The sequence below is a fragment of the Meriones unguiculatus genome, chromosome 4 (assembly GCF_030254825.1).
Source record: "Meriones unguiculatus strain TT.TT164.6M chromosome 4, Bangor_MerUng_6.1, whole genome shotgun sequence".
In the NCBI taxonomy this organism is placed as follows: domain Eukaryota; kingdom Metazoa; phylum Chordata; class Mammalia; order Rodentia; family Muridae; genus Meriones; species Meriones unguiculatus.
This window is the reverse complement of record NC_083352.1, coordinates 36,981,719-37,009,504: the sequence shown is the minus strand read 5'-3', so window position 1 is coordinate 37,009,504 and position 27,786 is coordinate 36,981,719. Positions and strand designations below refer to the sequence as shown.

The window sequence follows — 27,786 nt, the reverse complement described above, 5'->3', positions numbered from 1 at the left end:
ACTTGTATTTAATGCGCACTAAGTCTAGAAACAGCACAGCTAGCTTTTGGAGTTATGGGTTAACTGTATTTCATCCTATAGTGCCATGTTATAATATGCATTTATGTAAATAATTTAAATTTACTTTATTTTTACTTGTGATTCCTAACCATAATCAAGGATGAGTTGTCTTGATTGGATAATTGAATTTTCAATTTTTCAATTGACATATACGTCATATATGACCTGTGTATATAGGTCATAGAGAAACATATAGTGTTATGCAATTTCATGTCTTCTCATAGTTATGAAATAGCTATTCTAGTTGAAATCAAGAGCAACACTGACATACACATTATTGAAATGAGCATATTATTAAAAACAAGTAAATTGCTCTTAGTTTTTGAATTATGGGTCTGACATAATCTATCTACCTATATATCTATATATACTAAGAAAATTAAAATGTGAAGTGAAATATGTTCAAATGCATCAGACGTTTTCTGTGCTATGAGAAGTTGAGACTTCTAAATTTGGAAGACAGGACTGCAAGATTGAAAGGTTAGAGTTCTATTTCTGAATAGATTCTGATTCTGAGCCCACATTCTTTGGTAATATAGCATGTGCAATAAATAGTTTTCCATCTTTGCCCTGCTCATCAAATCAAAACAACCTCAGTTCTCTTTTCGAAAGTGAACATACACAAAATCAATTGCATAACCAACAATATAAGAATATAATTGTGAGTAGCATAAGGAAAGCAACTTGTCACATACTTTCCTTATTCTTTATTTTATAGGGTAAATATCCAGTCTATTAAACAAACATAAAAGAACAGAAATTTAATAAATATAGTTTGAATCGTGAGTTAATTATTGGTAAAAGTCATAAAGAGTGAGGCCAATGGACTACAAAATTGGTATAACTTTTCTAATATATAATCTAATTTAAGATTAGATTTTTTTAATTCAGAAACCATCAAACAGGAAACCTGCATTGAAACATGAAATGAAAACAAACTAAATGAATAAAACCCTACAGCTAGGAACTAAAAGAGAAAGACATCAAAGGTAGAAAATTACAACCTTCAACAGAACACCAGTAGCTATTTTCAACTTGCTAAAATCCCGTGAGAGACGAGGTGTGTGGGAAAATGTACAATGCCATGAGATGTAACCAAAGATCCCGTCACTGCTGGCTGGTCTACAAGGGCTGGGCAGTCAAGGATGTTTACAGTGACGTCACGCTTAGAAGGACTTTACTTTCATGCTCTTTTAGCTGTTAGAATTTGAAAATGAACAGAGGTGAAAATATTGCATCCCAGAATGAGAAGGGCCAGGGGCGTGGCTGAAGTACAGCATGTTCAAGCCGCATGCTGAGATGCCCTGCTCCACCTCTGCCAAGCTACAGGACTGTTGGGGAGTGTTGAAAAAACTGAGAAAATATCAGGGCATTGGAGGGCATATTAGAGTGAAGCATTCAGTTTTGACATTACGGGTTATTATACTGATTTTGATTACACTGTATTTCTAAAAGCCGGATTGCGGCTGGCTGCTACATTGGGAGGCAAACTCTCTATGAAAGTCATTTTGGATCAGTGAGCAAGAGTGCTTATGTACAATTTCATTTCATGGCCTGAGAAGTCTCCCAGTGCCTGAAAGGCACATATATACCACTATTAAGTAATTTGGGTTACAGTGGAAGTAAATTACTATTTTCTTTCAATTCACACGTATTATTTTGTCAGATGACTTTTCCATTGTCAGGACATAAATACTCATTATATTGTTTGCACCAAACTGCATACTAAATAGAATTATTAGATACTTGATTTGGGCTTAGACGCAACATGAAAAAGAAATACTCAGACATTGTCACCATCAGACAAAGAAATATGGAAATCTTTAGGCTTAAGTACATGGGAGACTTGGTGCTAACACTTATTAAAGAGCTTATTTTTAAAATTTTTTTTGAAATTGGTGTGACAGACAAGCCATTATAAATTAACATTCTCTTTCTATTTATATGTTGGTAATTTGTGTTATTGTTTGAAAATGTTTTTAAGGGCTCAAGATGAGAATGCTGTCTCTGACACTTGGCTCATCCTCAAGAGGCTAGCGCTGGTCTCACCCTCACAGTGAACTATATTCATGAACTATAGGCTCCCATTGAGCTTTAAGGAGTTCTGTTTCCACTGCTAGAAAACACGTAAGTCTATGGATTACTGAATTATCACTCCCTCTTTGAATGACAGTGAATTCTCATGCATTAAAGAATGAGTCACAGTTGCTATGAGTGGAGATAGGACAGAGCTTAGACATGCTCAAATGAAACTCCCTCTCCTCGGATGGTTTGTTATGTATTTGATTACGAGCAAAGATTATATATAAAAGAAAGGTTTAGACTGTAGTGACTGGCAAATAGGCTTTTGCTTACCTGTATGTAACATGTATATGTGCATGTGTGAACTGTCCACATGGGTGAACACAACTATGTGTATGCATCTGGAGGTCAGAGGTCAATGTTAAAAGTATCTTCATTTCTCCCTAATTTACATATATATATATATATATATATATATATATACATACACACATATACATATTTAAAGACAGGCTCTTTCACTATGCTTGGACCATGATGACAAGGATTGGCTAGCCCAGCTAGGGAACTCCCAGGAGCCTTCCCTCTGACTCCTAGGACTGGCACTGAGGGTGCTCTCTTCTATACACAGCACTGTACCTTGGGTGCTTGGGGTTGGAACTCAGGTGCCCATGACCAAGCAACAAGAACTTTAGTCAGCTGAGCTACTGTCCTGGACATGGCATGTAGGGTTTTAAGAAATATTATGTATCATTAACAATGGGTGGAGAGAAAAGGAAAGATTGATTCCTGAGTAACTAATAAATAAAATTGGCTCAGATTAATTTTGTTAATACAGTGACAATGAGTTCTGTTTCCTAAGTTGAGATGTGCCTATCTTCTACCCTAATGTCATATAAATATCTGTCATCTATATTTTTAAGTAGCATGTTTTTATAGCAACATTGTAACGTTACTTTGGAATTTTAAACAAAGGGTGTTTTAGCTTACCATAGGTAAATTTATCCATGTAGGGAACTGGATTTCATGCATACTTGTGCTGATCTAGAGTCAAGATCACTCCTTACAAGTGAAAGGTTGTTATGGAGTTTTCTACTCAGGCTCTCAAGCAGCAACTTGGTTGAGATACCAGAGAGTTAAACAGTTTTCCAATTCTCTGTTCCCACATCATTATTAGTATGCAATTATGGGATGGGAAGACCAACGGTTGAATGTTCTGTTGGTATACAGCACAGAATGTTCCCTATAATTATGTATCTATTATAATAAGTTCTTGGTAAATAGGACAATCCTATTTTGGTAAGCTCTGTGGGACTTAAATCTCCAAAGGAGATACCTCTGAACAGTGCGTGAGCCCCACTTCTTCATGTGGACAGTCTTTTGGAGTGACTTATAGTCATGCAACATGGGTATTTACAGTCCATTTTACATTGCACATGCCAAATGAAATAAGAACCATCATTAGGCAGAGGAGACTGAAAAAAAAAGAAAGCAAACCCATCTGCACCTGCAAAACTGCCTCTACTTGGTTTTCTGTGAAGGTCACCACTTCTCTGTCCAGCACCCTGGTCTTGTCCTTTGCTCTAAACATCTATCTACACGTAGGCTCCACCCTCAGGAGCCAGCTAATGCAGTGTTCTCTGAGGCAGTCTGAGCAGGCTTCAGCTGGGAGGATGCCTTAGGGAGGTGGACCTGGCATGTGTCTCCGCATTTGATCTAGGGATTAAATACTGGTTCTTACCAGCCAGCGGTTAATCCTTCTTCTAGACACTTTGATACAAGGAGCTTGATGAGCAAGAACGTTCTGGGATTCCTTTCTGCTCTGTGATGGAGTGGCTGGCTAAACCAACTTTGCCGCCATCAGCCATGTTGCAGCCACAGGATTTCAGTGAGAGAGTTATTGTCTTTAATCACTTCATGTGAATTTACTATGTTTGAGACTTCTGAGGCGATGAGGGTGAAGGTAAATGTATACGTTCACTGTAGAAAAACAATGATGTTCTCATATACACACACATACATATATACGTGTGTGTATATATATATATATGTATATATGTATTTCAGGTGTTTATAAACCATCTTGCAACTAAAATGTATATAACATGGTTCAGAGGCATTTGTGTTAAAATATTTAGGGATACTTTGTGCAAGTTTAAAAACAACATGCTTATGGCTTTATGCATATTGTGATGAGGAAGAATTAGTTGAGCTCATTTTGGGTGAGGCTTTGGCATTCTGTCTGTTCACTTTGTCAACAGAAACAGTTTGTAAAAAAGAAAAGTTTAACTATTTTCCACCAGAGCAACTTGCCTTTGAGCCTAATGTATTTTAAGCAAGAGATTCAGATGCGTAAATACAATTTCAAACAACTTTAAAAATTAGTCAAAAAAAAAAAATACAACCAGACAGGGCTGACATCATGGCTTAGTTGGTAAAGGGCTTTCCATACAAGTGTAAAAGCTTCCACTCGATCCTCAGGACCTACATTTGAAAAGCTGGGTACAGTAGAATGTGTTTATAATTGCAACACTGGAGATCAGAGACAGGACTCATGGGGCAGCTAGCCTAGCCTGACCGCAGAATTCCAGGCCAAATAAAAGACCCTGCTTCAATAAACAGGGAAGGTTAAAAAACAAGGAATGATACTGAAATTTAACCTTTGGTCTACACACACACACACACACACACACACCCGACATGCACCCCCTATTTGAAAACACACATACACACATACACACATACATTCAGAAGAAGAAAATATATAACAAAAGATCAGTAATGGCAGATAACAAAAAAGAATTCTACTTTAGGCTATAGTATTCGGACGTAATGATAGAGCAATGGAACTCTCCATATACCCAGAAATTCAGCATTACATTCATGGTCAATACAGTACTATGTTAATGTAGGACCAAGGTGACTTTAAAAGAGCAAAATTAAAGAGTTTTTTTTTTTTTAAGCTATCAGAGGCAACATACCTGTATTCATTTTCACCTTGAAGGATTTGTTATTAAAGTCTTCAGTTTTCCTGTAAGGAAAAAAAAAAAAAAAAAGCAATAAGGGTTTGTTCACTAGCACATGGGACAAAATGCTGTGAAAGTACTTTTGGCTTCAATGTGTCCATAACAATGGCTTTCAACCTTCCTAATGTTGCGACCCTTTAATACAGTTTCCCATGTTGTGGCGACTCCAACCATCAAATTATTTTTGTTGCTGCTTCATAACTGTTATGAATTGTAATGTAAACATATATGTTTTCTGAGGGCCCGAGGCGATCCTTGCGAAAGGCTCATTTGACCCCCCATTGAGACCCTGACCTATAAATTAATACTACTTTATCATTAATCCTGCCTAAACCAAAGTTTAATAAGGATGGCAGAATTTATAACTCCATTCAACTTGGGGTTCAAACATTTCTGTCTTATGATAATAAAGTTCAATTTTCATTTAGGGCTATCACTAATGTTTGAAGATAGATACCTACTTTTTTTTCCTCCTTTTTCTGTCTTTGTTTTCTTTCTTTGCTATGGACTATAACTAGCCTCTTGCAAACCAAGCATGTGTTCTACCCAGTGAGTTCTATATACAGCCTAAATTTCCATTTTAGAAATTGCGTTTCCATGCCTAACATATATGAGACCTTGTGATCCAAACTCAGTACACAAAAGCTTCAAAAGAAGGGTTTTGTTGTTGTTGTTCTTTTGCTTTCATGAGTGTTTGTTTTTACAACTATCCATCTGTTCTTTAACTCTACAAGGACAATTCATTGTTAAGTATCTTTTCCAGAATATCAAGGGGAAAAAAAGCTGGTATCTTGAATAAATTACCTTACACATGTGGACTAATTTTCACAGGCCAATGTACTTTTAAGAAGCCATTGAGAGAACCTTATCATAATACATGTTGCCTTTTAAGTGTATACAAGTAAAGCAGCACTTTTCTGGTCTCTTTAGCATTTTTTTCTAGACCCCAGCATCTTTCTAAACTGTATTGGGCAGCCTCATTGCCTGTGGGGTAAGGATGCCGATGGACCCAAGGGAGAAGGCAGTGAGTGGTCCGCGCAGGAGCTTCGAGAATGTTCCTCCCGATGTATTTATTTTAATCTCTCAGGAGCAAAACTCTCAATATGTTCCCCTTACATGGACAAAATAAATGGAAAAGTTGCCTCAAGGGATGTCTGTGACCATGGCTGAGGCAACGTCTAAAACAAGAAGGGGTAAACAATCCGCAGAGCACGGGGCCTGTAAGGACATTTCCCAAACCCGACCTCACGGTTCCTCCTGGAAAAAGGCAATGTGTTATGCCAGACTGACTTTGGTTTTAATGGGGAATGAGGAAGGCAGTGTTCACATCAGAATACTGTTCACTAATGAGGAGAACACCGTGGAAGGATAGCTAATTCTCAGAACACAAAAGCTGCCAGTGTCTAAAATGTGTCTGCACTGAGTAGGGACTTAATACCAACACGTATTATTATAATCCAATGCAGATATTTGCAAATTGCCGAACTCTCAGACAGCAGAGGGGGATTAGGCAGAACAAAGGAAGGCGCCACACATCCTTAGGCCGTTCATTTTTAAAGTGACGTATCCTGTTACTTCTAAAGGTAATTTGTTAGTTTTTAACTTTATATTGTTTTAATTGTCAAAACATTAAATGACTAACTTCCTAATTGGGCAACACACATTGGAGTTTCATAAAGACGAGCCTTGGTGTTTGCAAGCTGGAGAACAACCTGAAACCGAAGGCTTCTTGGGTGACTAATAAAAATGCATGATTCAGTGTCCTTGTTTGCTCAAAAGCCATTAACGATTCTACCACTGAGAACTCTTTAAGCAATTTAAGCTACAGAGAATTCAACCTCTTTTGTTCTGTTCTGAAAAAGTGTCTTTGATTGCACTTGCATAACGAGCACAGAATATTCTGGAAGACATCAAATTCCTGGAGTGTTTGCATGCTACTGGAAGAAGACAGCGCTTCAAGTATTTTCTTAAATTGGAATTGAACTAGGGCCAAGGCTATGACAATGGACCATAAAATATAAACCATTTACCCAAAGAAGGCAGTCAACAGAACAAAGAGCCTTGTATATTAACGGGTCAAAATAAGTCTTCATATGTTGTGTGGGGCCACATTTACTTAAATCAGTTCTTTGCAAAGTTGATAGACAAAAAGCAACATTATTGCAATTCAGGATATGCATGGGAATGAATTTGTTTTACTTAGGCGTGGGACTAACTTTTGTTTCCAGTATGTGTGTGGCAATGGACTACGCTGTGCGATAATACTACAGCAGTGACATGACTTTCCATGTCAAGATCTTATTAATTGTACCTGACTATCTTTCCATTATTAATAACTCGTTATTGTTCTGTGCGCAAACAGAACAATACCTTTGTTTTCAACATGATAGAAAGATAGATTACAACTTTTCTTTTAACTGGGTTTTGGAAAGTTTGATTACACCTGTGTATCAACACAGACATAATTAAGTTTGGATTTATTATTAAGTATTACTATTATTGTTATTAATCGCCATCAGTCATACATACTACAGAAGGGCAGAAACAACATCTGGAGCTGAAATTTAAAGTGAGGCACGGCTCTAAATTTTTTCCCGTAGAAGAGTTTTATTCACCCAAATTGATGCAGCTATCTTCAAGTGATGAACTGGTGGTTTAAGTTTTATGTATTATGTAGAGGTAAGTACACAGATAGTCTACACAGCGGGGAAACGCTGTGGGGTGTTAAATGGTTAGCATTGTGTTTAAAACACAAGGATGATCATGCGCTGCACAGAAAGGTTCCACAGCAGACTCCATCTTGCACTATGTGTGTTTTATGACATGGCCCCTCTTGTGCCACCCTTTCTGGTTAAAATGCCCTAAGAGATCCCTTTTTCTCTCCGTCTGTGGCACGATAAGAAGTATTTAGAATTGCTAAATTAGTTCATGCCTCAATTACTTCTCAATTACAGCTGAATGGCTCAATTCTGGTTGACATCTAGCATTACTGAATATGTCAACATGCTGCTTTAAGATATTTACAAGAAAATGCCAATCAGTTCATTTTGTCCTTTACATTTCCCGAGTTTTGAAAACAAAACAACACAAAAATACACCTCAACTCCCTTTCTGAATACTTCCGCTAAATCAGTCCCCCATATGAGACATCAACTCCTCTGCTTCCAAGTGGGTGGGTACAAAACTCATCACAGTAAGGGCAGGATGTTCCCTGGATAAGAATGCCACCTCCCACTCTAACTGAGCTAATGGACTTTGAGAATCAGCTCACAGTATTAAGAAGACAAATTAGACATTGCAGTGGGGGGTCAACAGATTCAACATCAGTTTTTAGGAATGAGGAGAAATAATTGCAAACATCAAAGAATAAAAAGATCATGGAGGCACTAATGATTTTTTTAAAGCGGCATATATCATGCTTTTGAATCGTATTGAATTGCCTGACGCCTGGGGAAAAAAATCTGAAACAAGATCGTGGGTTGAAGGAATCCTGGAATTGTTCTTTTTTGGGTTGTTGCCATGTGAGTACTCAAAGCACACATCCCTAAAGATGCATTGGAGAAAGAAGTCAGCAGTAGGTAGGTCAGGCTGTCTGGTGTCTTCTCAGGGCTTCAACACCAGCATTAGGGGTTGAAGTCGGTAATGATGCCAATCAGTCTTGCCCACTGAGGAAATCTAGATTCAGTGAAACCAGTCCTAAAAATTAAAGTGGGAAATAACTGTAGAGGATCCCAATGTTAACCTCAGACCCACATGGGCAAGTGTGTATAACACACTGATAAGCACATGGGTACACATGCTTGTATCACATATACCTAGATACACCACCCCCCACAATGAAGTCAGCCAAATACTGTAAGTGAATTTTAATTTTATTTGACATGGTCACATAAAATATTGTTCCAGAATTTTACTTTCCCAGTGTCATTTACTTTTATAACCCTTACAGATAACTAGGAGATACCTCTAAATGCTTTATTTGTACATTTCCCCCTAAGATAGCCATTTGTTCAATTTAGCAGTACCATTCTAGGAAAATTACATGGGCTTAGGTTACATAAATCAAAAGTAAAATGGATTCTTTATGAAAATAAAGATCCCCAAGGAGGCGATGGTGAATCAGGCACAAAAAGATTATATATTATATATTATATATTAGAATAGTCCAACAATATATTGACAGTGACCTGAATAGTGTTGGGAGGTTGGTGCTGTGGTTAGAATATAGTTTGTGACTCCTAGAGTTTCATGCATGAGATTTAAAATTCATTGTGAATTATTAAAAGGGTAGAAACTGCCACTATGGTGTTTGGAGGTGGGGTCTTTATGGTGAAGTGATCAGGCTTAGATTAGGTCATTAGAATGGAGCTCACACAATTGAATCCCGTCGGCTTCCTAAGGAGTGGGAAACAGACCCTAAGTGTCACAGACAGTACACATAGTCTTTGTCTTTTGCCTTACGCTGCTCGAAGATGTTTGTATAAGCGAAGGTAAGCACTGCTATTGATAACTTTCCCATTCAGCGATACTGTGTTGTTAGTCACAGAAAACATTCTAACACAGAGATCATCCTAATCCACCCTTTTCCTCACTGACAGGCAAACAGCATACATCCCATTCACCAACATTTCAACTATGTTAAAACATACCTTTGGCTATGTAATAAGAATACAACCTAGAATTTCCTGAAGAGTATGGGGAGTTGTTATGTTACTTCAGACTGAGGCAAGCTTTATGGCTTATCAGTTGATCTGTGTGCATTCTCTAATTTCCCAACTATCTTTCCGCAACTTAGCAGCATGCTTAAACTGAAAAGAAATTCTGCTGTCTGAGTGGGCAGCTCTTCCATTTCTCTGAGACATTTTTCTTTTTAAAAACATTGCCATGAATAAGATAAGACAATCTTCAGGTGATATTTGGAGCAACGACTCCATTTAACTACAGCCAGAACTACTAAAGCCAAAGAGAGTGACATTAAAAGGTTACAATGATGAGTCTGATGGCTTAGAACCCTAGATGATGGCTGCGCGAGAAGATATTTATGAACATAACGGAAGAGTGTGACAACAGAAGAGTTCTAGCATCCTCAGTGAGGCTGGTCTCTCTTAATGTCACTGTGAAAGAAGTACATATTCCTATTTTGAAGGAAACCTCTCTGATAGGTTAAAATAACTAATTTTTGAAATCATGTACTTGGCAGACTTTCCCTCACCTTGAAGCTTTATATCTTCCGTTCTAGATTTTACATATTGATAATACAAATACTCTGACATTAAAAAGACATTGAAAAACATTCCATTTGGTTGGTTTAGTTTCCCATACTTCATACTTCAGGGCATAAATTGAGACAGACGTTAAGTGCTTTAATGGTAATAGAGATAGATGACTTGATATATACTCTATTTTCTGAATTCCAATCTTATAAGAAAACACAATTTGGAGGATAGATATAGGTGAATATAAAGATTTTTCCAAGATGACAGAGCAACAAGCTGACACTTGGGAGGCAGTTTATCTCTCTGCAGTCTTAATAATAATAATAATAATAATAATAATAATAATAATAATAATAATAATAATCCACATTCTTCTCTAAGGCATCCTGAAGTGAGGTTTGAAATCAAGACCTCCTAAAGCCCCACAGAAAAGTCTTAATTAAATACTGGATCATGAGGGGTTGGAGAAAGAACAAACTGTGAGAGGAATGTGTGATGGAAAACCAGCCTGCTGATGAATAAAATGGGGCCTGTTAACATAGAACCACAGGCATATTCTAAGCCCAAGAGGGAATATTGGCTGCTTGTGGCAGATTCCCTTTCACCTAGCTCCTGTGAAAATCCATATGGAAAGAATTAGTCTGAGTTCCTAAGTCCAGGCCCGTGGCTATTGCTACTTTTTCTATGAAAACCCCAGACATTTTAGAAGTATGTTTCTTCTAAAGTACCTCCGTGGCAATGTTATATTACCAAATTATGATTGTAAAATAATCCCACAGATTGCTAATTGACGGTTAAAGCTACAGTCATGTGTTTCTTCTGATTTAATACACCTGCTTCCTGAACACCTGAGAAAACATTTACATAACTTGGCAATGACAAGGTGTATTGTCCAGTCCTACTAGTACTATAGATGTGCGTCAAAAACCCATTTGTTACCTGGAATTTGAATTTTCATGAAGGATTAGTACAGCATTAATCTGATTGATTTTCATGTCTCGGTGTATTTCTTATTAAGTTTATTCAGAATGAAACTATATTCAGTTCCTTTGTATATATTTTACATTTGGTAAATTGGCTCATTGCAGAAAACCCAAAGAGGAAAACAATGGGTCAAACGTGGAGGAAAAAGCTGTGTGAAATGGTATATACTCACTTATAAGTGGATATTAGACATATAATATAGGATAATCATACTAAAGTCTGTACACCCAAGGAAGTTAATCAAGAAGAGGACCTTGAGTAAGATGCTCAATCTTCATTCAGAAAGGCAAATGAGACGGACATGGGAAGAGGAAGAAAACAGGAAACAGGTCAGGAGCTTATCACAGAGGGCCTCTGAAATACTCCATCCAGCAGGGTATCAAAACATATGCTGAGACTCAGCCAAACTCTGCGCAGAGTGCAGGGAATCTTATGAAAGAAGGGGGAGACAGAAAGACCTGGAGGGAACAGGAGCTCCACAAGGAGACCAACAGAACCAAGAAATCTGGGCCCAGGAGTCTTTTCTGAGACTGATACTCCAAACAAGGACCATTCATGGAGATAACCTAGAACCCCTGCACAGATGTAGCCCATGGCAGCTCAGGATCCAAGAGGATTCCCCAATAATAGGAGCAGAGACTGTCTCTGACATGAACTCATCTGCTGGCTCTTTGATTACTTCCCCCTGAGGGGGGAGCATCCTTACCAGGCCACAGAGGAAGACAGTGCAGCCAGTCCTGATGAGACCTGATAGACTAGGGTCAGATGGAAGGGGGGGAGGACCTCCCCTATCAGTGGACTAGGGAAGGGGCATAAGGAGAAGAGAAGGGAGGAAGGGTGGGATTAGGAGGGAATGAGGGAGGATGCTACAGCTGGGATACAAAATAAATAAACTGTAATTAATATAAAAAATTAAATTTTTTTATAATAAAAAAGCTGTGTGAAGGTATATGAAATATATTGAAATAGATTTCTGATATTTTGTTAGACGTTTTAGTATACCATCCCATTGGCCCTAGGAAAATGTGCTATAGACAGATTTTTTTTTGGTCAAAGTTACTTGATCTTTAATATCTAAAATGGAGCACTATTAGCACATATTATCACTACTCTTTTGGAGTGCAAGGATGGTTCTCTAGAACTTAGCAAGGGATTTGCCAAGATTTTTGTAGGAAGTCCCTATGTGCCAAGTGTTCAGGAAGAACAATAGGTGAAGAAGCAGTCATTTTAAGGGGTTCCTTTTTTTTTCCTGACTATGTTATTTCAACATTCTTATTTTGAAGAGGAAAAAAGAAAGCATACTTATTGGTTATGTAGCGGGCACACTCACGAGAAAAGAAAAATAAGAGACACACAACTGTGACAGCATTAAGTTTTAGTCACAGTAAAGATGCACTCCTTCAAGTTGGCTAAAGGAAATATGATGAGTTGTTGAAGGAGACCAGACTGACTCCTCAAAACTGATCATGAAATAAATTCAGGGGATTTAAAAAACAGACCGTGGGCTTAGCGCAGCACAATTGTATTAAAATGTAATTACATCAATGTATTTTTTATATATAAGTCAAGATCGTGATTTTACTGTGCTGACATGTTGGGCCCGCTTGCATCATGTTAAAAAGCATCGCCTTTATTTATGCACATGACACCCCAGTAGGAAAACAAGTCTAAGCACACTTGGAAGGCCTTCAGAGAATGGCGGCTGGGAGTTGGTGAGGCCACAGCAACATGGTGGAAACTGTGGTGAGCTGTCACTCAACCATTAGCAGCCCTGAGAAATATTATTGGCATGTACTCAGACTGACGTTTAATTTCAGGGAGTTTATGCCAGTGGAGCTTAAGGATGCCCCTGAGTTTAAGAACTACAACATCCAGATGTGACTGTCCCTTAAGGCTGGGTTCTCAGAAGTCTGGTTACCAACCCTCACTTCAAAGGATGTAAGTAGGTCCATGCTAACACCAAAGGCTTTAAGATTCCTGCGCACCGAAACAAAATGGGACTTTTATATTTATTGTTAGTTTGCTCAGAAATGCCAACCCAAACAACCCAACTTCTCCTCAGCCAGCTCATGAGTTCCCAGCATGCTTTGTTGTTTATACCTAATATAGTCCTTCATACCTTATCACTATTTAAAGCTAAATCTAAGCAGCCTGTCATTCAGACCACCAGAAATAGGCAAGGAAAACAACATACAAAATTTCTCTTAAATCATGCACTGGAGAACAGTGAAGCTCCCTTGGACAAAGATTCATAAGACCCATAATTTTTTTGACATGACTCTTAAGTAGTAATGGTTAGAAAGTTCTGCTAAGATTTTTGGCATATTTAAATATATACAACTAAATCTTACTTGGTCTCATCTTTACTAGTCATTTGTCCCCCTCTGTCTATAAAAACACTCAACTACTTTTTAAAAAATCCTTGATGTTTATGACTCTTGGCAAGGCAAGAAAGTTCCCATCTTAGATTCCTAAATACATGAGGCCATGAGCTCTTCCCATATGCAACAACCTGGCTGCATCTACAGGGGAGTGCCACTGAGGCACAGGCTCATGAACTTCCTTATACATCTGCTGGGACTCTCAGGTACGTGGACTCTATGACATCCAGAGATTGTCCTATTCAAGGCTCACAGGTGGAAAGTATGTCCGCAAACTTTGGATAACTTGATACTTACCAGTTTCGTCATCATTTCTTCTTTTTCTAATGAAAACACAAGAATCTCCTCATTTTGTTGTAGCAAGGAGGAATGGAAATCCAGAATCTATGTTGGACTCATGCATGCTGTTACTGAGTCTCTCCAAGCAAGTCTGAGGAGAGCATTCACTTTTCAGAAGTACCAAAGTAATTTGGTACTTTCTAATTTGTCCTATTATCATTAACATAATGGCTGTCTGTACTTCTTGGGTTATGGCTGAGGGCTGGTAATGTGAGTTATTGGCGAGGAAGTAAAATACGTATGGGCAGCTCAAAAAGTTAACTCTTTCTTACAGAAGCAGCAACTCTACAAACACACACACACACACTAGACATGTATAAACATACATTAATGGAGTTGGGCAGAATCTAACAACCCAAGTTTTAGGAAGCTTTCAGGCACATTCTCTTCATATAACTTTTTAAGTATTTCAAGACAGGGTTTCTCTCTGTGTAGTCCAGGCTGTTCTGGAACTCACTCTGTAGACCAGGCTGGCCTCAAACTCAGAGACCCACCTACCTCTGCCTCCTGAGTGCTGGGATAAAAGACATGTGCCACCACTACTCAGCTATTTTGTTGCCCTATCACTAAAGCGTGTGTCCTGTTAATATAGGCCAGGGGGGAAAAAACCCCGCAAAACCAAACCAAACAAACACTACTTGTATATGTGTGAGTCTTTAATTTCTTGATTAGGACACAAATAAGTTTCATTGCAACATTTTCATACATTGTACTGTTTTTGTTCCTATTCATGCCTCAGCCCTTCTTGTGTCTCTTTACTCTGGGCCCCTTTCCCATCCTTCAACAGCCTTGATTCTGTTTTCATGATATACACCTTCTTTTATTTTCTTTTTCCTCCTACTTTAGATCCCTCCTCCCCTCACATTCCCTTTCTCTTTGCATCACCCTGACATGCCCACACACGCACAAAAATACAATCTAGAAATTCAAGTAAATATAAATTTTAATGTATAAAATGAAAGTCATGTTTTAAAACACAAAATCACAGGATTTTTTTTATCATCTGAAAGATAGTAAATCTAGGAAGATAATATACTCATCAAATATCCAGTGAAAGATTATGGTTATTACTCTGGTTACATACCCAAAACAGAATCTAACTGGAAGCCAATTTTAATGACTCATTCACATATTAAAATTTACAAGAAAAAAAGATCATTAAAAGTTCATATTTCTGATAGGAGCAGGGTTAGATGGGATATGCATGAATCAAGCCCATTGCAATTAGGCTGTCCTCTTAGTTGCCAGTTTAAGTTCAGAAATACGGTCTATAGGTCACCTGTATATAACATGTCTTTCCATATTATCTCAAGGGTCCTCCCTCCTGGGGTTCTCGATCTGAGAATTTGCATCCAAGATAATATCCGTTTTACATATCTACACTTAAGAAAGAAACAAACTTCAGTCCATAAATTATCATCAGCTTGTAAAAGCAGGAGGAATATTGGGAGTGACAAGAGGTATTAATTTTCTTGGTATTCTGTTATATCGACAGTAGAGAAGTCCTTTGAAACTAATAAATCACAACATAGTTTACCATTCCAAATGTCACATTCTTTGCACAGCTCCTATTTAAAGAGCAAAGTCTGCTGATAGTGAGGAAACAGGCCGAGAACATCAAAGCACATTGTATTTCTGACCAATATTTTCATCACGTTTTCGAACTGGCAGAGTCACTCATGTCATCACTTGCTAAATTATAGCAGCATGGGGAGCCTGGTGGCATCTGAAGCTGTTTTTCATGTGGATGACTGCTGTGCTAGGCTTTGGAAACAGTAACCAAAGTCTGTGACACAAAAATGTCAGCCTGTTCCCCTCTTTATAACATTTGGAATTAGACCAGTTACTTAACACAAGTTTTGATTTATTATACTTGGCTATATTTTAATGCTACCCTATGACACGTGTATCAGGAAAAATTCCAATAGGAGATAAATTAGGGAGAACATTAGGAGTATGAATTATGGAATATTTATGAAGAAAATTTATTTGCCTTCAAAATTACAGATGAATGCCAAGCCCCCAAAATAATGCTCAAATGGGTCCCCCGGGGCCTTGTTTTAATGACTGCATAAAATGGTCTGCACACAAGATATCAATTTATATTCAGCAAATGGTTTTTAAAAGGTCTCAGTGTAATTTAAGTACTTAGGGTAGCATTCTGCCAAAAAGACTCATTTTCGGTATCCTCCAAAGCAAAGCAGGCCTGGCTCTCACTGAGTTAGCTGTTTCTATATTGCTATGTTTAAGCTCCAATCCAAATGGGATTCATACTTGTTTCTCATGCTGTTCTGGGTTCATGATATTCCTGTCGCCTCAAATCTGACTGTTTTTCCTACATCTCCCATCTCAGAGGGTGCTATCATTCCTTCTTCCTTTAACTACTGGCTCAAATTGTTAGTCAGATGTTCATTTTATTTCAATCCCTGGGTAAACTAAAAACGTGTGGTTTCCTCTTGATCTCACACTACTCCTCAGCTATGTATTTCTTCAGAAGTGAAATAAAAGACATTTCAGTCTGGAAAGGGCATGTCCTTCTACCCACGCCCAGTTCATTTGGTCTAGACTCTAGAGCATGGGTAGGAGGGTGGGAGCACTTTTGATTTTATACAAGTCAAACACAGATTAAGCATGGCTTAGCACATGGGTTGGAGCCCATGGGAGGCGGTAATCAATTAATGGTGACTCGGAGGCAAATGCTATTGGATGCTGTCCCATGAGAATAAGGGAGACCTAATAGATGATCTTCTGGTTGTACATGATAGGAGGTAGCACGGTGTGGAACAGTGGGAGCAGGTGATTTTTATCACTGTCTTAGGGGGCTCAGGACCCTCCCGCAGAACACTCAGAAATGCATGGGGCTGAAGGTAGGACATTGGGACAGGGGATAAACACAAGTCAGGAAGCACAGGGGCCATGTCTTCACTTTGTATAGGCCCAGGCTACTAGTGGAACCACCCATTGTGGCTGTTAATATTTTTATTTCTCTTGATTCTGACCACTTTGTCCAAAGAGGAAGGAAAGGAGCCCTCGTATGTGTGAGTCACATTTCGGTTATAATCACCGGAATACTCGAAGATGAAATCACTTTATTCAGCTGAACCAACATTATAAAAAGTAAATTACTTCATATATATTTGGAATAAAGCTAATTTAGCTATTTTGGGCATTTCCTGGAATTATCTCACCCATTCTTTTTATGCTGTATTATGAACATATCTATTTTTCTTCTGTTCCAGTACTTTCCTGGTCATGCTAATGAAGAGGAGGAGGAAAAAACATGCAGCTTTGGTGACTTTCAAATCCATAAGGCCAAGGGAAAAGATGCCACAAAGAATCATATTCTGACAATGAGCATCATTCCAAAAGTCAAACTGTTTTGAAGACCATTTACTATTATCTTCATTACTTCTTTAATAGTGTCCTATCTTAAGATATGAATTTGAATATTACTTCTGGCTCTCCAGTGCTTATTTCAGTATCTGTCTATGTGCTTATGAATAAATATGTATGTTTATACACACATATACATAGATGCATACACAGACTTCTCAATATATATAAACACTTAAAATACAAACTGAAGATGATTTGATATAAATGAGTCTCTTTCATTTTTTACTTTTTTGTCAAAAGTTTTGATTCAGTCTTTGTAAACTACATCTACCTTCAGCTTTTTCCTACTGAATAAGGGAAAACTGAACTTCCAGGAAAGCAGTGTAATATTTTCCTGGGATTAAATGACAGATTGAAAAGAAGAGTTAACTTCAGTATTAGACTAAGGATGATTTTTGACAAACTTCCCTTCTGAATTTGCCAAGTGTTTGTAACACATGCACGTATGCACACACACATGCGCACACACATACACACAGACCTCCCTACCTTTAAAACAATGTCATAGAAAAACAAATGTACTCTTCTACGAACATAACCCTGTCATTCCTGTTTTCCTTGGTCTCCTTGTTGCTGACTCTCCCCTCTAAACCCAATCTTCTTGCTTTCTAAAGCTCACTGCCAGCCTCTGAACTTCTTCGTCATGCAACCGTAACAAAATAAGACAGTCAAGTTGTTTTATTAGCAATTGAATGTCTCCAAAGCATACGCTTTTGAACAGATCTACATCAATCTGAAGTTCCAAAATAAACTGTGTTTCCTCCACATTTATCCCTTGATTCTACGTGATGCCTGTATTTGTATTATGGATACCATAGGCTACCACTGAAGAAGACTTTTTTTTTTAACCTTTGCTTCCTGTCTGAGTTACATAGTTGGTCTCATGTGGGCAGACCCTCGCTCACACACATGAGTTGTGTACTGGTGGAGCGTACCATTGGTAAACTGAGCACGTGCCAGTCTGCGGCCCACACCAAATGAAATCCACCAACACAGATAACTGGCTCTATGGGCAGATACTGGTATGTTTTCTCAGATGCAAAACTGAGTTACAGCTTTGTTCTCAAGTTGCAAATGAATACCTGTAGAGCTAATTAGAAATTTGGCATAATCCTGAAATTAATTTAGTGGCTTCTACAATTAACAACACAATGCTTGTTTAGTAGGGCTTGGCTTTTTTCCCCTCCAGATATTTAGTGTTTGAAGTTCAATGAGGCTCATGTGTAGAAATTCAAAGGTCGAGTTAACATTTCAGTTCAAGTGATACGATGGTTAATCTCGATAGGATTTATAATCACCATGGAAACAAACTTCTGGGTATATCTCTGAGGGAAATTTTAGACTGAGGTACTTGAGCTAGGTAGACCTGCCTGGAATGTGCATGGCACCATTCTGTTTGGTCCAGGAAGGGGCCCTGGACCAAACAGAAAGAGGATGAGCTGAGCACAGCAATGTTGGGAAGCAGCGGTGCTTCCCTTCTGACTTCATGTTCAGTATGGCCAGTTACTTCAAGGTCCTGCAGCCATGGCTTCTCCAACATGACGGGGTGTGTTTTCAAATTGTGAGCCCAAAACAGCAGCAGCAGCAACAGCAACAACAAAACTTTTCCTTCCTTAAACTGATTTTTTTTTCTAGGTACTCTATCACAGCAGCAAGACAAGATATCTCCGTCTGTCTGTCTGTCTGTCTATCTATCTATCTATCTATCTATCTATCTATCTATCTATCTATTATCTGTCTGTCTGTTTGTATGTATATATGTACACATACACAGACATAGACTCTGGCTACACTGCATCACTTCAGTGAGTTCTGGGTCAGAGTACCTACAAATGTAGAGCAAGGAGGCAAAGTATCTTAGTGTTCAATGACTTTCTTCCCAGTTTTTAACCCCTCAGCATTTTTCTCATTATTTAAACCCTACTGGCATCTGTACCCTATCTCAATCAATGGAAATTCTCAACATATGTTGGTTTTTAGGCAATCACACTAGAATCAGTCACAGATTAAGGTACCTGGATTAAAAAAAAAAGAATGAAAGAAAGAAAAGAAAAAGGCTAGTTACTCTAAATTATAGCTGTTTGACCATTCCTAAATTCCTACCCTCAGAATGACAGGTTTGGAATAATAGCTGCCTATTTATGTATCCATTTGTGCATGCCCAATAGGCACACGACCCAGATCTTTGGTCCACCCTGCTATATCTCTGCAAAAAGCATCACAATTGTCGGGTCTAATGGCATAAACTTGAAATACTAGCACTCAGGAAACAGAGGCAGGAATGTTACAAGTTCAAGTTCAGCCTGGGCTGCAGAGTAAGTTTAAAACCTATCTCAGAAAAGAAGAAGATGAAAACGATGATAATGACAACAACAAAGAAGGAGGAGGAAAAAGAAGAGGAGGAGGAGAAGGACAAGGAGGAGAAAAAGGAGGAGGATTAGGAGAAGAAGAAGAAAGAGAAGAAGGAAAAGGGTTAGGAAGAGGGGGAGGAGGAGGAGGAAAAGGAGGAGAAGAATACTACAGAATACCAGAGATGCTGGGAACATAGCTCAATGGTAGAACACCTTCCCAGAATGTGCTGCCAAAGATTTTCCTGCTTTCCAGTATTGCCAAAATAATGTGCAAGTTTCCAGCCTCAAATCATTGACTTATTTGACTCATAATTGCTTTTACCATGTTCATTTGTGATCAAATCTTACAATATCTTGTATATCTAGAACTCAAACATCCATACTCCTCTGTGAGCGTCTTGTGGCTTTGCACTGTCTTGACTGCTTCAGTGCCTCACGGCTGGTTTCTCTTCCTCTGCTTGTAGCTGCATCTGCAGCGTTCAGATGCTTGGATATTCAGAGGAATGGTTGTAACATCTGATAGAGAGTGTTCACTCTGTTCAAATGCCCCCAACTCATGGTCCTATCTCCCATCCCTGCTGTATTATGGATGCTCATGGTAGCTAGGCTCATTGCTATCACTGTTTCTTCTTGCCCAGTCTGTTCCAGGATCTGGAATATTTCATTGTTTTTGTCACACATCAAGTCCACTACTATCCCAGAGTTTTCCCTCTCTGCCTAGAGTTTAGCAGCATTGTCCTTTAGTCCCTCATCTTAGTGCTCAGATGATACCTGCCTTAGTTAGGTTGCTGAAATAAAACACCATGACCAAGGCAAAGCTATAGAAGGGAAAGGTCATTAGGGCACATGGCTCCAGAACAATAAACTTCCATTCTACTGAGGACGCATGGCAGCAGGTTGAGAGCGCTGTCTTCAAACCACAAGTGCAAAGCACAGCTAGCACACTGGAGACAGACAAAGCTTTGAACCCTCAAAGTCCACTCCCAATGACATACTTCCTCCAACGAGGCTGCCCCTATTAAACTCGCCACTAACCGGCAACAAATGTCCAAATAATCACTACTCTGGGGGATATTTGTCATTCAAACTACCGTATCATCTTATCAGAGTGACCATTCCATGCCACCCCATATAAATTGACTTCTTCATTCCCATTGTTCTCTGGGGGGAAAAATTATTAGAGTACTTCTTACTGCCTTGTGTCTTACATGTTTGTTTATCATCTCATTTTCATCATCACAGCAGGGCTGTTCATCAGGAGAATGTGATTCACAGTCAGGAAACTCAGTCATAGGGCGGAACCTACTGGGAGGAAAAGCCCTCATTCTGGTACAGCTCCAACAGCGCAGTCAGGGGAAAGAATGAATATGGTGATGCGCTACAGTCAAGATTTCTTTTCCATTTACGAATTCCAAGGAGATAGTCATTTTTTAGCACTGGGGCAACTATGAAAATATTTGTGGGAGAGACATGAGTCAGAGAATGGCAAAGACAGTAGAACAAATCTGTGCTCCATGACATAACAAAACCATCAACATTCGTATCACATTCTGGCATAGTGATACAAGCCATAATCCCAGCTCTTGGGAGGTGGAGGTGGGGAGGTCAGAGATTCAAGGTCATCTTGACTATATAGTGAAATTATGAATAGCCTGGGCTACAAGAATTCCTGTTTCAAAGAAATGACATTGTCATGATTTCTTAGTGGCACCCTGTCATTACAATATAGCAGCGCATGAATTGAATTTGCCACATGTTGATAGTGGACACCATTATTTACTTTTGCTACATTTGTGAAATTAGACACTAATTGATGCAACTTTGGATTCTGACCAAGGGCATGATCCCAGTCATCATCAGAGCAAATCAAATATCACTTATCTTCAAGTGTAATGAGAAATCAGGTGACTGTTTGGGTATGATAATTTGCTATGTGAATGAGTTTGGATCTTATATCAGATCCTCTCAGGGTTTTTGTTAAAATTACAAGGGGTCTTTCCTGAGACTGATACTCCAACCAAGGACTATGCATGGAGATAACCTAAGACCCCTGCACAGTTGGAGCCCATGGCAGTTCAGTATCCAAGTGGGTTCCATTGTAATAGGAACAGGGACTGTCTCTGACATGAACTGATTGGCCTGCTCTTTAATCACCTTCCCCTGAGGGGGAAGCAGCATTACCAGGCCACAGAAGAAGACAAGGCAGCCACTCCTGATGAGACCTAATTGACTAGGATCAGAAGGAAGGAAAAGAAGACCTCCCTTATCAGTGGACTTGGGGAGGGGTATGCATGCAGAGGGTGGAGGAAGGGAGGGATTGGGATGGGAGGAGGGAGGGAACCATAGGGGGGATACAAAGTGAATAAAGTGTAATTAATAAAGAAAAGAAAACTTTAAAAAAATTACAAGGGATGAGATATTCTCTTACTGAAATAACACATTTGCATTTTAACAGGCTTTCTAACTCTTTCAAAGAGAATGTTTCTAATAATGGACAAGGCCAGCGGATTGGAATTCATGATATTTTTTGAGCAGTGCCTTGCAAAACCCAAAAACAACTTCAAAAAGGCATCACCAGCCTCTCCCTAGACCCACTGACTCTAGTGCTTGAGCTATGTCCAGATCACACTTGAACTTCATGACTACATTAAGCCAACACCAAGCAGAACAATAGCAGACTGTTGAATTTTAATTCAGTTCCGTCTATGCTAATTCGCTTCAGGCTTTTCCCACCTCATCAGCACCTAGAACTTGTTATCTAAAATTTTCACAAAACATGTTTTATGATAGCAAAAATGCAATAAATCTTGCTACCTAAGTACCTCAAATGATAATTTTAGAGTTTGCCTTAAGACATTTTTATAACACTTGATTCTATGAAGAGATATGGAATTGTGTTGTGAGACAACAGATTAAAGGCTTATAAATCATCCTGTTAAAGGGAAATAAATCCTAGTGGAGTGTCTTCTGATAGTTTAAGGCATACCAAAGTTTTCTCTTCAATGTATGTCAATACTCACAAATAAAATAACTTACTTAATCATGCTTAATTTTAGAGGTATTTGGTTATATAATTTGTCCAAACTGAGGAAGTTGATGTTAAGAATAAAAGCAAATGTTTTAATATTTATTCTGATATAATAACTATAAGATAGGATTATACAAACAGAAAAAGAATAACTTGAGAAAAATTTATTTCAGTATCAATTTTTTTCTCCTGCAATCTGTAGCTTTTCTCTCCCAAAACCACTCCTGAATTCTAGGGGAGACATAACAAATTGGGCAAAGGCTTATCAAAAAGGCCTGCCAGGCAGGAGGCAAAGGTGGCATGACTGTTAAGGGTAACTAAGAGCTTTCTGATTGGATGAGAGGCCTGCTCTACAGGGGGGAAGTTAATTCCTGGTACCATAATCTTGGTTGATAACCCTTGGCTGAGGAGGCCATATGAACCCAGGGTGGAACCTGCTATTGTTATTTTGCTAAATGTTCATGCTGTCAAATTGCCTTCCTTATATTTATGCTTACCCACAGACCTAGGCTGCTTTTAAACTTGGTGTGGAAAGCTTTTCTTTTTCTTTTTTTTTTTTTTTTTTTGCAATGAATAGCAGTCACTGGAAAGATGCATAAAGATGAATAAAAAAGCAATGGGAGATTTGGTGTTCAGCCCTAAATAGTAATCTATATTAATTCCACCACCACCAAGGCTCAGGGAGCATCATAGGAGACAGGAAGAATGTGAGAAGCAGAGAACAGGAAGGAGTTCTGTGATACACTATCTCTGGCTATTACAGTCATTGACTCATAGCAGCTACGGTTATGTGTGCAAGACCTGTGCAGGATCAAGCTATTCCGGCCTGACCGTAGACTGCGAAGCTATTGACAATAATTATGAGGGGTGGAAGGGATTCATTTATTATTTTTATGTGAGTATTTTGCCTGCATGCATGTATGTGCAGTATGTGCCAGTCTGGTATCAGCAGAGGCTAAAAGAGGGAACCAGATCCCCTGCAACTGCAGTGACAGATGGTTGTGAGCTACCATGTGGGTGCTGGGAGTAAAGTCCAAGTCTCCTGCAAGAAGAAGGACGCAACCACGTGGCCATCTCTAAAGCTCATGAGAACCATTCTCTTTTGAGTATATGGCAACTGAGAGATTTTTTTCATATTCTAGTAGATGGCCCCATGCACATGGACACTTAAGTAGTAACAACTGCACTTAGTGGGTTAGAAAGAGAGAGAGAGAGAGAGAGAGAGAGAGAGAGAGAGAGAGAGAAACAGACATGAAGTTGGAAGGATATGAAGGACTGAAGGGGGAACAAAGCAAATATGATTATAGTTTATTGTATACATGTATGATATTCTCAAAAATAATGAAAAAATTAAAGATAATGAAAAGTTCCATCTTAAGGAAATAAATTAAGTATAGCCTGTAGTAATTGAGGCCAAAGGAAAAAAGATGATGCTTACAATCTAAAATTAGGATAAATGTTAATAAAAGTAACTCTCTCCATAGACTCTGACTTATCAGTATAAAAAAGCACCCTGTTTACTTTAGAAATACCGTAAGAAAAACAGACTTAAGACTATTCTACATACTACATGGAAAAATTTTAGCTCAGTGATTCGAAATATAATTGACTGAAAATCTAGACTGAGCCTAAATCCTTTAGGCTTCATTCACATTTCCCTTAAGTATAAACAGCTTAAAGACAGTGTCTGTAAAGGATGAAAATATTAAGTGCCTAGGAGATAAGTAACAATATACATTAATTGCTCCATAAGTTTTGGTGGAGTAGATAACACCATAATTTTAAATGAAGGCTGTCCTTGATAGCAGTGTTTCCTGTTCAGTGGTGTATTACACGGACCCCGGACAGTACTGAACAGGCTTCAAGTCAACCACATTTCTTTGGTCTCCTGTGTTGAATGAGAACTACACAGCAGGAGAGCCACAAGAAAGCTGTTTTGCCCCTCTCATAACAGGTAGATATAGCTGCGCGATCTGTGTCGCGAGAAGACAGCACAGAAAAAGCATTTCAGGACGAATGCTCAAGATTCAGATTTGAGCTATTTTAAGGAATGGCAGCCTCCCAGCAACCTTTGGTCTTCAAAGGTTGAGGTAGGGGACCATACTACCCACTGTGATCCAGGTTATAAGCAACAGCATTGAACCTGGAGCCCAACCAGCTTTGTCAAAGCCCCTTCCACCATTTGCAGATGGGTAATTTTAGAAAGTCACTCACCCTGTCTCTGAGCCAGGTTGAGTTTCCTCGCCTAGAAATGGGGCTGACAATGGTGCCAGCCTCCTGGGGCTGTGGGAAGAAATCAATGGCTTGAAACACACAGAACATTTAGAAATGGGACTGACACACAGTCCCCAAATGTTACCTCCTCTGCTAGTAAAAAGTATTCATTTCCTGGTGTTCAAGTGTGTGTGTTGTGGTTAAATCATTTCAAATATGGAATCCTCCTTTGCCTTGGTCACCATTCAAATGAATTCCCCAGTCAGAGTTTCTCTTTTCATAAATAATTTTAAAAGGAGCTGATTAAGTCATGGATTGGAGAGAGGGAATGAATTATTTGCAAGCCATATTTGTTTCTTTACTGCACAGATGGCAGAATAAAATCTGTGTTGATTGCACCTTCCTTTGGCTCATTAAGGCTCTGAGAGCAGCAGCTTCCTGGGAATGAGTAGGAGCTGGTTTGATTGACTGATCTCAGTGCACCAGACTTCACAGGCAGAGAAGATGCCCACTGGGAGAACACGTCAGGGAAGGCCAGGTTGCTATGACGCAGTCTGCCCTTGTGTGACAGATGTCCCTTTACATGAAAGAGGAGGAAGAGGCATCAGCAAAGGCAGTAGTAGAATGGAGAAATGATCACCAGTGACTTCTAATTGTAATTAGATTTTCAGCAATAACAACACACACACACACAAAGCTGCAATTCTTGACTTTCTTTCATATGAAATTGCCCATGTGGGACATTTTTTGTGCTCAGCAGTATCACTGAAAACATGCCTGTGTATTTGTAGACTATTCAAAGATGTTAATGAGCAAGTGTGGGCTCTGTTGGCTTTGAACTTACATGTTACATGCACTTACACTCAGACCCATAAATTATTCCCTGGGAGTAATCTTTAGTCAGTTGCTAGGAGATGGCCAGTTCATGTTTTCCTTTGATTATAGGGCATAACTGCTCCACTGTCAAAATGCCAGAAAGAAAAAAAAAGTTGCTTCCAGTAAGATATTAAGACGCAGACTGTTTTGAACAAAGGGAGGAGAGGAAGAGAGCCAAGAGTCTCTCCGGTGTCAGAGCAAGGCCATTCTTCTCCCACAGTGGTCCTGCTTTCAACATACATTATGTTTTATGAAATTACCCATTTGTTTATTAATTCCTTAAAATAATAGTATTACACATGGGTATGAGATAATGGGTATCTCACTACATAAAATAAGTATATGTGTGTGTGTGTGTGTGTAGCTTTAGGTCAAACGAGATGACATGACACAAACTGAGAAATACAGACCGGTCAAGTGAGTTAAATTAGGAAAAGAGAGGAAATAGGAAAAGACCGGAGCTCAATTCACTGCTTCCTGTGCGCACACTGACAGAAGCCATCATCTGCTTTTGCTGTTTATGTCACAGTGGACACAGTGACTATTTACTAGCTGGGAGACACAGAGTGAGCTCCTCATATGTCAGTTTCCACAGTCAGAAACAGGATAGGATCGGGGGAAGAGGGAACTTGAGGTACCTGGCATAAAGCACAATAAAGAGACAGAAGCTGCTGTTTCCCCCTGTGTTCATCAGCCTTATTTCATCATAGTCGGAACGCAACTCCACAGTACCCAGGCATGAGGATCTGCCACAGGCAATTTGAAATAACAGAGAAGCCTCTGTTTTCACATGTTTGGATAAATAGGATAAGTTAAGCAACATAGCAAAGGTTCAAGGAAAAGTTCAGGGAAAAACTGAGAACTGTTTGCTACATTATCAAGTGTTTTTTTGATTGCTGATTACTACTTTACTTGATAATTATAAACTTGATGTATATTCATATATGCTCCTAAAGTTGTGTACAAGGCTCTGTTTATGGCACCTAAAATTCCTACGTTATCCTGAGTGTCAAGACCGAAAAGCGCCCCTTGCTGTGAGCTGGTTCTTCCAGGGTCCAGTGCTTAAATGGGTGGGTGCCTTCAGGTCATTTTCCACCTTTGTGGACTCATCTTCATTTGCACAGTGACAGTCAGACATTTCTAATTGTTTCTATGCCCTCCTTTTTTATAATATCACAAGGCCAGTTGTGAGTTATGGTCCCCTTCCCGGTACAGCCCAAGACTGACTTGCAGTGTGTAAACCTATTATAAACCAGCAGCAGCTGCATGATTTACCTGGCTCTACAAATGAGTCCTACGCCCTGTCGATGGATTGCTAAATTCCAGGAAGCAGCAAGTTTTCCCAGAGACTCTTAAGCAGAATCTGGTTTTCGGAAATGTGCCTTGCTTTTTGTCTGGTGTATCCAGAAAGAAATGCAGTTATGTTAAAAAAAAAAAAAAAAAAAAAAGAAGAAGAAGAAAATTGCTGACCAGTAGCAAGCTGGGGAGTTGTCTAGTCTAGGGAAGCAGCAGGTAGGAGTTGCCATTCTGAACCAAGTCAAGATTGCTCCGGGAAGAATGATGTAAACAGTTAGTGTTATTTTTACTGAGACTCCCATCTACAATTAATTATCCACTGTGATCAGGTTAGGGCATTCTATACCAAGACGATTCAGATGTTTTTTTTGTTTTGTTTTGTCTTTCTCTCCAGCATTTGGTTATCAGTTTTGTGACATATAGAGTAACAGTTACAGGGATCAGTTTCTGCAACTCCATCCCTCAACCTACTTTTTTGTTGTAAACAAACCAAATGAAGGTAGAGGGATAGAGTGCCCCGCTTCAAGAACATTTGTCTTGATAGCTGGGTGACAAGCTTAATTTCGCTCTTCCTGGCTTAGGAGAAGGTGTTAGGTT

At 39.0% G+C, this 27,786-nt stretch overlaps 1 protein-coding gene across 36 annotated transcripts in view; it reads right to left on the bottom strand.

Annotated features, from left to right (window-relative positions):
* Positions 1–27,786, bottom strand: part of Sorbs2 (sorbin and SH3 domain containing 2) — a 313,230-nt gene that overhangs the window by 84,711 nt on the left and 200,733 nt on the right. For all 36 annotated transcript variants that reach the window (XM_060381680.1, XM_060381679.1, XM_060381683.1 and 33 more), the window contains one exon: positions 5,064–5,113. In XM_060381680.1, coding sequence (XP_060237663.1) covers positions 5,064–5,073 — 10 coding nt within the window. In that variant the 5' untranslated portion in view covers positions 5,074–5,113. Of the gene's footprint in view, positions 1–5,063; positions 5,114–27,786 lie in introns of those variants that run through there.